Here is a 10,678-nt window from a genome sequence, read left to right as displayed (position 1 = left end):
CAGCGCCCTGCGTGCGGGAACAGGCTGAACCGGGCGAAACTGCAGCGCAACGCGAAGCGCAGATCGAAATCGGGGCCGGGCGCACGCGCGCGTGTGGGGCCGGCCGGGCGCAGCCGAGCACCCACGGCACGTCCCTCATTTGGGGGAGGGGGGTTAAAAAAAAAAAGAAAGAAAAAGAAAAAAAAAAGATACTTTTCAACAACTTTGGCTTTTGGAAGGGGAGGGAGAAGCCCCCTCCAGGCATTTTACCCCCCTCCCCGTGCCCCATTTCCGCCCGGTCCCGTTTGCACCGTTTCCACCCCCTATTTTTTGCCCCGGGGGTGGCAGGGCGGGTGTTGGGGGGGGGGGGCAGGACGGGAGCTGGGCGCCCCGGGGCGAGGGCAGGGCGCGGGGTGGGGGCCGCCCCCCCCCCCTCCGCCGGCGCCCCGTTTTCGCGATGAATCAGGGCACTTTGCCTTTTAAGGCGGCGGCGGGGCAGGCGGCGGCTGCGCGCGGCGGCCTCGCGGCTCCTCCCGCTCTTGCTCCAGGCTCCGACGCCCGGCCAAAAGCGAATCCCGGCGGCGGCGCTCGGCAGACGCTCCGACGGCTCCCCGGCCCGCTCCTCGCCGCTCCGCGTGCCCCCGCTGCGCCGCCGCTCGCCCGTCCGCCCCCCTCGGCCCCGGCGCCAGCCATGGCAAGAACCCACCAGGTGCAGAAGGCCAAGCTGGCCGAGCAGGCTGAGCGCTACGAGGACATGGCGGACTTCATGAAGGCCGTGGTGGAGCACGGGGACGAGCTGTCCAACGAGGAGCGCAACCTGCTCTCCGTGGCCTACAAGAACGTGGTGGGGTGCCAGCGCTCCGCCTGGAGGGTCATCTCCAGCATCGAGCACAAGACCGAGGAGGGCGACGACAAGGCGCAGCTGGTGAACGAGTACCGGGAGAAGGTGGAAGGGGAGCTGAAGGGCGTCTGCAACGTCGTCCTGGGCCTGCTGGACAAGTATCTCATCAAGAAGGCCAGCGACGCGGAGAGCAAGGTCTTCTACCTGAAGATGAAGGGCGACTACTTCCGATACCTGGCCGAGGTGGCCACCGGCGACGACCGCAAGGAGACGATAGAGAACGCCCAGAAAGCCTACCAGGAGGCCATGGACATCAGCAAAAAGGAGATGCAGCCCACGAACCCCATCCGCCTGGGGCTGGCGCTCAACTTCTCCGTCTTCCACTACGAGATCGCCAACGCCCCCGAGCAGGCCATCTCGCTGGCCAAGACCACCTTCGACGAGGCCATGGGGGACCTGCACACGCTCAGCGAAGACTCCTACAAGGACAGCACCCTCATCATGCAGCTGCTCAGGGACAACCTCACGTTATGGACAGCCGAGTGCGCGGGCGAAGACGGCGGCGAGGCCGGCGAAGAGCCCAAGAACTGAACTGCCCCCGCGGAGCTGCGGCCCCGGCTCCCACCTCCTCCCTCCTCACCGCCAACTCTCTTCTTGGGTCTTCTAGGATTTTTTTTTTTTTTTTTTTTTTGGGGGGGGGGGGTGTCCAAGGCATCTCGGCTCCTGGCCGCTACACCTGGGGCTCCAGCACCCCCCCCCCCGGCACCTTGTCCCAGGGGAGACCAGGAGAGAAAGGGTGGGTGGGAGGGGGTGGGATGCCCACATCCAAACCCCCCCCTCCCCCCCCAAAAAAAAAAAACTCCTTCTCCGAAGGGCCGGTTCCCAGAGCCGCGGCAGTGGAGGGGGGCAAAGCCCCCGGCGGCTCCGGCGCAGGGTGGGAGCCGGCGCTGCGCTTCGCTTGCCGTCCTCGCCTTGCCCTGCGGCTTCCCCGTGGCAGCGGGAGGAGGCGACGGGCCGGGCCGGGGGCGGGGGGATTGGAGGGAAATGGAGGGGGGGGGGGTTGTGGGGGGGGACCGGGGCCGAGCGGGTGGCCAAAGCCGCTGTGCGTCTCCAATAAAACTTGTCGTGCACGCCTGCCTCTGCGCTCCGCACCGTCTCTGCACCGCGAGGAGGAGGAGGAGGAAGGACGCGGGGGAGCGGGGCGGCGGGGGGCAGCGGCAGCGAAACAAGGGCTGCCCCGAAGGGGGTTGGGGGGGGGGGAAGACACGACTGAGCTGCCCCCGGGGGCTTTTCGCAGTGTCCCCATTTTATTTTTTTCTCCCCCCCCCCCCCCCCCCCCCAGCGTGGCGGCACCCGCCCGCCTTCCGCCCGCGCGGGGCGCCGCTCCCCGCAGCAGGTCTCGGCACGAAAGCTAATTAAGCGGCGAAGGCGGGCATGGGGCGAGGACCGAGCTGCTGCGCCGGAGCGCGGCAGGGCTGGGGCGGGAAAAGCCCGGAGCAGCAGCCGCCCCGTGACTCAGCCCCGGCCGCCCGCGCTGGGGAAACTGAGGCACGGCCGGGGCAGTGCCCCCGCAGCGGTGGCGGCGGCAGCCCCGTTTCGACCCTGGGGCAAACCCCAGCCCCGGCGGCAACGGCGGGAGGGGGGGGGGGATTTTTGGCTCTGTCCTGCCGTTCTGGGCTCAAATCCTGCCCCCCCCAGTCCCAATCCCCCAAAGCCGTAACTGCTGGAGGTAACCAGCATCCGGGAGGGCTGCGGTGGGCGCGCGCGAGGCCGGGATGGGCAGGCAGCACCAGCTCTGCAGAAATCCTGCCACCCCCCCCACCCCCCCCTCGGGACTTGTCTCAATCCGGTGACTAATCCCAGTTGTTCATCCCAGCCTGTTGCTCAACGGGAGCGAGAGGAGCCGAGCCGTCGCCTCCCTCGGCCCCCCCGAGCCACGGCCCTTCCCCACGCTGCACGGGCCCAGTTCAGCCCCTGCTCTGGCCATGGCCATCGGCTTCCCCAGGACCCCCCACCCTCCCCCCCCCAAAAAAATCCCCGAGCACGGGGAGCAGCCGGCTCCTTCCAGCACCGGGGCGGCCGCAGGGAGCAGAGCGTCAGCATTAACAGCTGCGCGCAGCCCGCGCTGCCGAGAGCCCCTCCGTGCAAACCGCCGAGCTTTGCGGGATTTGGATCCCGTGACCTCAGCATTCCTCAGCCGGGCCAAGGCGGTGGTTTACTGCACTCGGGGGTTTGTAGTCACCTTGGGTTTTTGGTTTCTCCAACACCTGCATCTGCAGGGCTGGAGTGGCAGCTACTGTGTGAGTGTTAAAATAAGAGCCCAGCTGCCACAAATGCTTTGATGGCTCTTTCATAACAGGTTTGACCTGACAATACCCTTCTAAGCCTCCAAATCTCTCAAAGCCATAAAAATCAGCCATAAAATTCTCATTTTATAATCACTTCTTCCATTGCTTTACAGCAACCCTGGTGCTCAAAGACGAACAGGACAGACGTTCACAAGGCCAAAATGCAAGGGCCGAGCTTCAGCTCGGATTTTTCAGACTGACTTTCAGACTTATTACAAGAATCGCCCCCATTTACAGCACTGACTGTCCCAAGCAGCTGCCTTTGGAGGGGGGGAAGCAGAGTAGGTGGCACGCGAGGTCTGGGAGCAGCTGCCGTCACTGCCAGGAGGTGTGGGCAGCCGGCGAGAGGGAATTACACGCAGGGCAGGGAAAGTCCCAGGCCTTGGGATCTGAAGAAACTGCTGTAAAAACCAAGCTGAGAAAAAGGCGGGTGGATGAGGGCAGGGAATGCAGCAGCTGGGGAAGGGCCCTCATGCAAACGATGTGCTCCGACCTCCTGCTGAGTCACACAGGGTCTTTCTTAATCAAAAGCCTACAGAAGCTGAGTTGGCGGCTTGTGCGTCGCTCTCAGCTCGCTGTGTGCACAGCAAATGCCAGCGTTCAGCCCCTGGATAAGAGCGCACGGGAAGTGACCTGCTTTCCCATCCCACACCCACTCTCCCCCACTCCCTGCAGCAAACACCTTGTCGGTTCTCAGGTAGATCATAGAGAAGCACAACGTTGCAAGCATGGAGCCTTTCTGCAAAGGACACAACACAACCGCTGCTGTGAAGTTCCCACCGCGGGCTTTTTAGCCCCAGGCTTTGTAGCACTCTTAGTTTTATTTATTCCGGTTCAGCAAACTCATCAGATGAAAGTGAGATGGAGAAGTGTTTTATTAAGAAAGAGTCCGTCATTATTAAAAAAAGAAAAAAAAAGAAAAACAAACATCTTTCTGTCTTCCTTGAGACAGACTGGAGGCATCTTAGCCTGGATGCTCCTCTCAGTATGAGGACCATGTACGCTCCTCCTATGCAGTAAATCAAGAACTTCTGTTTCAAGTCCCACTGTAGAAGAGAGAGCTCAAACTGATTTTTCTCTCTCTGGATCTACCTTGGTCATGATGGGGAGGCGGAGACTTGGCAAAGGTCAGTCTCCTCTCTCTTGCTTCTCTTCTCCTGCTAACCATGCCTTAACCTGGCTAAATCTCTCTTGTTTTTAAGGAAAGACCTGGCTTGCCTTGCACTCAGCCATGGTGTGTCTGTAAACCTGTTGCTCTGTCCCTTGGGGTGGAAGCACTGGAGGTCAAATCCTTACTGAAAGGGAGTCCAACCGCTGCCTGGAAAGGCTTGCACTTGGCCTAAGTCACACGACACAGAGAATCCCTTAAACTCCTGGTAGGAAAAGGAGATGTTAAAACAGTGAGCAGCTACAGGAGAGCCAGGCATGCTATATGTTCATTACTTCTTCTTCCACAGCCTTGTCCTGAGATTTCACATACTTCTCCTGCACCGCAAGTGTGCTGTAAGTCACAAATCAAGGAAAACAAGACAGCAGGGGCTGGGCTCACAGCACTGCAAGGAGTTCTAACGTTCTCAGCAAGAAACCAACCCCAACATTAGCCTGAAGGCTGTCAGGAACACAGCAGTACTGGTAACAACATGCATCAGCTGAGTTATTTCTAGCTCTGGTTGATCACGAACCTGACAGCAACCGGGGAATCAATTATATGGTTTGGACAAAGTGGAATGAAACAGTCCAAGGAAGCACGACTAAGAGGGAAGCTGTCAAAAGACTCCTCCCACATTTAAGATATCAGTTAGCAAAAAATGTGGTGGCTTTGGTGTGGACAACTGTCTGCTAAGTTCTGGGCTGAGCCCTACCAACCTGTTGCACATATATCACCAAACAGCATCATGTTACATCTGCCATGTTCACATCCAGCCCCCTTCCCCCAACCCATGAAAGACAGATAACAACTCGAAGAAATGAAGGTTCGGTGGAGAAGGATACGAAGTAAAGTGGAAATCAGCTCCCACTGCTGCCGACATCAGAGCTTCAAGGCTCCTGTGCTCCTGGTCTCCGAAGGAATAGCCATTGGCTTTGTCCACTGCCTGCATCACCTGCCGCATGCTCTCCTTATCCTGAAAGTAAAGGGGGTGACACACAGGGAGACTGAGCCTCCCCCAGAGGCAAGAGCCAACACTATCTGCACTGGAGAGAGGGCCAGCGAGCGTAAGGTCGAGAAACAAAAGGGACTGAACTGCAGACTGGGCTTCACCATAGATTTTCTCTGAGGCACTGAATACATGAGGTGCTGACACCCTCCGCCCTCTCACCTTCTTCTACCACCTCTCCCTCTGTTGCCACTTCAGCAAACTACAAAATTAATATCTTAGCCCTTCCTCCCAAATCATCTTCTAATTATCTTTTGCTCTCTAATTTAACAATGTTTTAGGTAATACTTTGCCCAGAATTGAAATGCAGGTGCAGAAGAGATGTCCACTCCAGGACACAAGGCCTACTTTGCCCCAATCTCATTAACTTTTTCTTTTCCTTTGGCTGTCACAAACCATTTACAAGTCTGGGTGCATTTCACTGTCCTTCACCACCTCTGTGTTTCCTAATAGTAAAGCTTTCCATCCCTCTTGGCTCTATTTCTCAAAGCCAGGATTTTGCAGGCAGAGGCAGTTAGGGATTCTGGTGCATGATCTTGAAGATGCACCCTTTCTGCTGCCTGTCCGAAGTCCATACATAACCTATACGCTGCCTAATGTATTGGCCACATGTCCATCGCTCCCTGTTCTCTCTACCCCACTCCTGCTGCTGCATCACCTGGACGTTGAGTGGAACGAAGGACACCAGGCTGTAGTCTTCAATCACCTCCACCAGCTTCTCATTGAGGCGGCGGTAATTTTTAAAGAAGGGGTCAGAAGCTAAATGGTCGACCAAGTAGGAGAGGTCCAGGACTTCTGTGTAATAATCCAGGTTGAAGGCTGCAAGGAAAAAACAGCAAAGGACCTTTCAGCACCTGCCTCCAGAGCACAGCACCTCCAGGGCGTGACTAAGATCTCACGTGGGCTATACACACTCCAGAGGTGACCATCTTTCTGCATGCACCAGAGCTTAGCATAACTGTGCTCCTAACTTATGGTCTCATGATCCAGGCGAAATCCACTGCAAGGAAGCACAAAGCCCTTCCAGGCTCTTCAGCAGGAAGGTTTCAGCAGTGGTGATTCTCCTACAGCAACATGCACCCGACAAAGTGCAAATTGCAGCTTTGCCTTTCACTCTCCAGCAAATTTGGCTCACTTCGTTTAAATTAATATCAAATATGGATGTCAGAGGAATCAAAAGCAGACAAGAACTGCCCCAACAGAGACTCAGTTACCCCAGCAGCACTGAGGCTGGGCAGAGTGAGAGAGCAGCAGCTGGTGACTGTGAAAAAAGCAAACGATGGCACACACTGGCCTGAGGTGCTCCCACTGGACCTTTTGTCAGTGCTGTTTCTCCTGCTTCCTGAGCAAGTACCTCTGAAGCACTTTGCAGATATTGGGGCTTCCCCAGCTAGAATGTGCCACCAAGAACCCAGCAAAATTTATACTTGTTCTCTGACCATCTCCCAGCAACACACACCAGTGCAATGCTGCAGCCAGCTAGTCTGCATGTGACCAGCCCAACTCCACGTCTCTCTCTGGCAAAGGTTCTTACCCAGCTTGCCATATTGTTCAATCAGGTCCATCTTGGAGAGGACATTAACATGGGGCAGTTCCACATGCAGCATGGTGGAGAGCGAGGTGCAGAGGACAGAGATGAACTTGCCAGGATCTGTGCAGTAGTGAGAATCCACCAAGTGAACTGCAGCCAGCTGGGCAGAGACACAAGCCGAGAGCACAAGGTCAGACGCAGCAAAGAGTCCCTCTACTCCTTTTTGGGACAATCTAAGAAGTGGCTACAGAACAATCTGTTCAGACCTAATTATAACCACGTAAGTTCTCACATAATGAAAGCTACCACTTAACTTCTAGCTTGTGTATATGAAACATCCTTATATAAATACATGCTTTTATATATATATATATATATATGTATATACACACACACACACACACACGTATATATGTATACACATTTATACACACAAACCACCTAGGGGATTCAGGGTCAAACAGAAAGGCCCATGAGAAGACTTATACAGGAGTTAGGGTCCACCAGCAGTAATAAAAGATCCTTCAGCTCGCTACTTCTCCTATTTCTCAGGATTTTCTTCTTTTGCAGATGAAGCAAGGAAACACGCGTGTCTGAGCTCTGCAGGTTTCTGGGGTGGGAGCTGGGGTTAACTCTCATTCTGAATTACAGGACTGCCATGAGATTTCCACCTTCTCCACAGGAATGTTCATGCACAGTGTACACTCAGTAGCAGTAACTGTAGCACACCATGCTCTGCTGGGAGAAACAATTGTCATGTGGTTTGAAATAATAATTAATAATTAAATTAATGAGCAGTTTGATTCCCTGTGTTTCATACAGCAGTAACAATGTGGTCTGAGATCTCTGTTAAGTTACTGCCTGTTACACAACGTTACTCAAAATCAGGATTCTACAGTCGAGTGTGGTTGAGTCACAGCTATGCTTCTGCAGCAGAAAAAGAGAGTTTAAAGCTCACAGACAGGTGAAAGCACTGCAAGTACTGAACTGAGTATCAAAAAAGGTGTGTAACTATCCTTTTTTAGCAACTGGAATTTCACGTACCTTTATTTGAATAAAAATCAATCCTAATGTGCAGATTCCCAGTGACATTCTCAAGCAAATGAACCTGCCTTTCTTGCTCACACCATACATGGTTTACACATTCATGGTTTGGCCCAAATGCAAAACAAATGCAACGTAGGCAAGTTAGCTTGGTTATGGGACTCTTCTCACCTGCATTTCCTAATTTGCATCTTCCATTGTGCAAGAAAGCACACGGCACGTATTACAACGTGCACAGCAATTCAGGTCGGCTGCAGGAGTGGCAGGCAGGGCCTGAGATGACGCCTGACTTTCTCACAGTGTAGTGCCAAGGATCCCCATTTCCCCAGATGTATCTACCTCCCTGCTCCAAAATACAGCCCCACCTCAGATAAAGCACACGAGCTCTGTAGACAGGACCTGCAAGCAAAGCAAGAGTCTGGGAGGAAAGAATCCATATTTCTACCCTGATAATGCCACTGCCAGTCTTGTTCAAGTCACTGTTTATGCCAATCCTTCCAAGCACAAAATGGGGGCAAAACTCCTCTTCTTTCCTGCTAAACCCTTTCAACACGAAAGGACAAAGAGCTTAGTAAAGAAAACAGCCATTACTACCCACATCCACAACCAAACGCTCGAGTCACACGGTATAAAACTCCCAAGCCCGTTGCACGAGCACGCATGGGTCCAGGTGGTGACCCCAGCTCCCTGTGAAGCCCCAAACCTACCCTGAAGTTCCACTTGGCCAACTGTGCGAAGACGTTCTTCAGGGCATCGTGGTGGGTGTAGAGCTCCACCTGCCCTGGACAGTCAAACAAGTAGTAGTGTCCCTTGAAGGCGGCCAGCTTCTCCTGCAGCCAGTCAAAGTTGGCTTCCAGGTACTCCATGCAGTAGATCAACCCACCGTTGGGCCCCAGCTTCAAACTCTCCATCACATCGGGCAGGGTGATGAGCTCGGAGACATCCACGGCACACTGGTAGGGCATCACCTCGTTGGCGGGGTCCAGGTTCACCACGACCACGCGGCGCCCGATCCTGGCCATGAACTCCTGCATGCCGTGGCAGTAGGTCGTCTTCCCCGAGCCCGGAGGCCCAATCACTACCTGCCCGAAGGCCAGGGTGGCCCCTTTGCTGTTTTCAGACATGTCGGCTCATTTCCTTCTCTTCCTGCTAACAGCAAAAGGAGCAGCTGAGATTTACCGTTTTATTTGCGTTTATAAGAAGACGATCCACCGAGCTCTGAGCCTGGCAGGGAGTTTGCACCTCAGGAGCAGGCAGAGTGGCAGGGAAAGCGCCACTGCACGACCGCAGCCTCCTGCACAGCGGAGCCCCGTGTCGAGCCGTGACATTGCCCCGGGGCCCCGTCACCCCGGTGCAAAACCCCGACCAGACCCACGGGGTGGGCGGTGCCTGGCGGACACAAGCCCCGCTCCTGCCTGTGTTTGGGGTGACTTTTGCCCTGCCTGGGTCCTTCCCGACGTGACAACCCCTGTGTGTCCCTTCCTTGGCCCCACCACACCCCCAGGCCCTTCTCCCCTCTTCCACAGTGTCCCCAGGCCGTTCCTGTGTCCTCATGTCCCCCCCCATATCCCCCCTTCTTCTCCATGTCCTCCTTCCATGTCCCCTTTTATTCTCCATGTCTCTCCTCCACGTCCCCCTTCTTCTACATCCCCAAGTCCCCCCTCCACGTCCCCTCTTCTTCTCCACGTCCCCATGTCCCCCCTCCACGTCCCCCTTCTTCTCCATGTCCCCACGTCCCCCCTCCACGTCCCCTCTTCTTCTCCATGTCCCCACGTCCCCCCCTCCACGTCCCCCTTCTTCTCCATGTCCCCACGTCCCCCCTCCACGTCCCCTCTTCTTCTCCATGTCCCCACGTCCCCCCCTCCACGCCCCCTTCTTCTCCATGTCCCCACGTCCCCCCTCCATGTCCCCCCTTCTTCTCCATGTCCCCATGTCCTCTGTCCCCAGACGTCCCCCCTCCCCCACATGGGCCCGTGTCCCTTCTCCACCCCACCCCCTCTCTTCCCCCCCATGTCCCCTCTTCCCCCCCATGTCCCTCCTCTCCCCCCAGCCCCCGCCGCCGCTCCCCGCCGCTCACCCCCCGCCAGCGCCCCCGGGCCGAGCCCGCCGCCGCCGCCGCGCCGGTGCCCCCGGCTCCGGGTCCGGGCGGCCCCGCGGGCCCCGCGCGCCGCGTTCCGGCCCGCCACAGGCCGCAGCCGTCACCGCGGCGCCCCCTGGCGGCCGGCGGGACGCGCCGCCGCGGGACCCGCGGGCGCCGCCGGACGCCGAGCCCCAGTCCCGGGTCGCAGGTTCGCGTCCCCGCCCCGGCTCGAAGCGCCCCACCAACACCGCACACAGAGTCTGGTACAGCACAGCTGGACAGTGGCTCAGCCATGCTTCTGGTGAGGCCTCATCTCGTGTACTGCGTCCAGTTCTGGGCTCCCCAGTACAAGAGAGACATGGAGCTACTGGAGAGCGTCCAGTGTAGGGCTACGAGGATGATCAGAGGGCTGGAGCACCTGCCCTACAAGGAAAGGCTGCGAGAGCTGGGCCTGCTCAGCCTGGGGAGGAGCAGCCTGAGGGGGATCTGATCAATGCGTCTAAGTACCTGAAGGGAGGGTGTCGGGGGACGGGGACAAACTCTTTTCAGTTGTCCCATGTGACAGGACAAGAGGCAATGGGCAGAAATTGAAGCACAGGAAGTTCTGCCTGAACGTGAGGGGGGATTTCTTCCCTGTGAGAGTGACGGAGCACTGGACCAGGTTGCCCAGAGAGGCTGTGGAGTCTCCTTCTCTGGAGA

At 56.8% G+C, this 10,678-nt stretch overlaps 2 protein-coding genes across 5 annotated transcripts; one reads left to right on the top strand and one right to left on the bottom strand.

Moving 5' to 3' along the window:
- Positions 1–670: 670 nt before the first annotated feature.
- On the top strand, positions 671–1,411 carry SFN (stratifin). The gene has a single exon (XM_062594126.1). The coding sequence runs from the start codon at positions 671–673 to the stop codon at positions 1,409–1,411; it is 741 nt and encodes a 246-aa protein (XP_062450110.1).
- Positions 1,412–4,025: 2,614 nt separating this feature from the next.
- On the bottom strand, positions 4,026–10,045 carry GPN2 (GPN-loop GTPase 2). Of its 4 annotated transcripts, none has more exons than XM_062594028.1 (6): positions 9,977–10,045; positions 8,607–9,045; positions 6,859–7,015; positions 5,983–6,143; positions 5,161–5,291; positions 4,026–4,669 (listed from the first exon to the last, which is right to left on the bottom strand). In XM_062594028.1, exons 2-6 carry the CDS (start codon positions 9,021–9,023, stop codon positions 4,597–4,599), a joined length of 939 nt encoding a protein of 312 aa, XP_062450012.1. In that variant the 5' UTR covers positions 9,024–9,045; positions 9,977–10,045; the 3' UTR covers positions 4,026–4,596. The 4 variants fall into 4 exon arrangements, with proteins under 4 accessions (XP_062450012.1, XP_062450011.1, XP_062450015.1 ...); XM_062594027.1 differs by having other exon boundaries at positions 8,607–9,048; positions 9,977–10,036; XM_062594031.1 differs by lacking the exon at positions 9,977–10,045 and adding an exon at positions 9,142–9,273.
- Between the last annotated feature and the right edge of the window lie 633 nt (positions 10,046–10,678).

The sequence above is a fragment of the Rhea pennata genome, chromosome 23 (genome assembly GCF_028389875.1).
Source record: "Rhea pennata isolate bPtePen1 chromosome 23, bPtePen1.pri, whole genome shotgun sequence".
NCBI classification, from domain to species: domain Eukaryota; kingdom Metazoa; phylum Chordata; class Aves; order Rheiformes; family Rheidae; genus Rhea; species Rhea pennata.
This window is presented reverse-complemented; position numbering and strand designations above follow the sequence as displayed.

Bases quoted from the DNA above. Each gene is read 5' to 3' on its own strand.
- SFN (XM_062594126.1), top strand. From the start codon at position 671: ATGGCAAGAACCCACCAGGTGCAGAAGGCCAAGCTGGCCGAGCAGGCT.
- GPN2 (XM_062594028.1), bottom strand. From the start codon at position 9,023: ATGTCTGAAAACAGCAAAGGGGCCACCCTGGCCTTCGGGCAGGTAGTG. The intron at 7,016-8,606 runs GTAGGTTTGGGG...GTCTCTGCCCAG, and splicing joins TGGCCAAGTGGAACTTCAGG to CTGGCTGCAGTTCACTTGGT. The intron at 6,144-6,858 runs GTAAGAACCTTT...TTTTCCTTGCAG, and splicing joins TGAACAATATGGCAAGCTGG to CCTTCAACCTGGATTATTAC.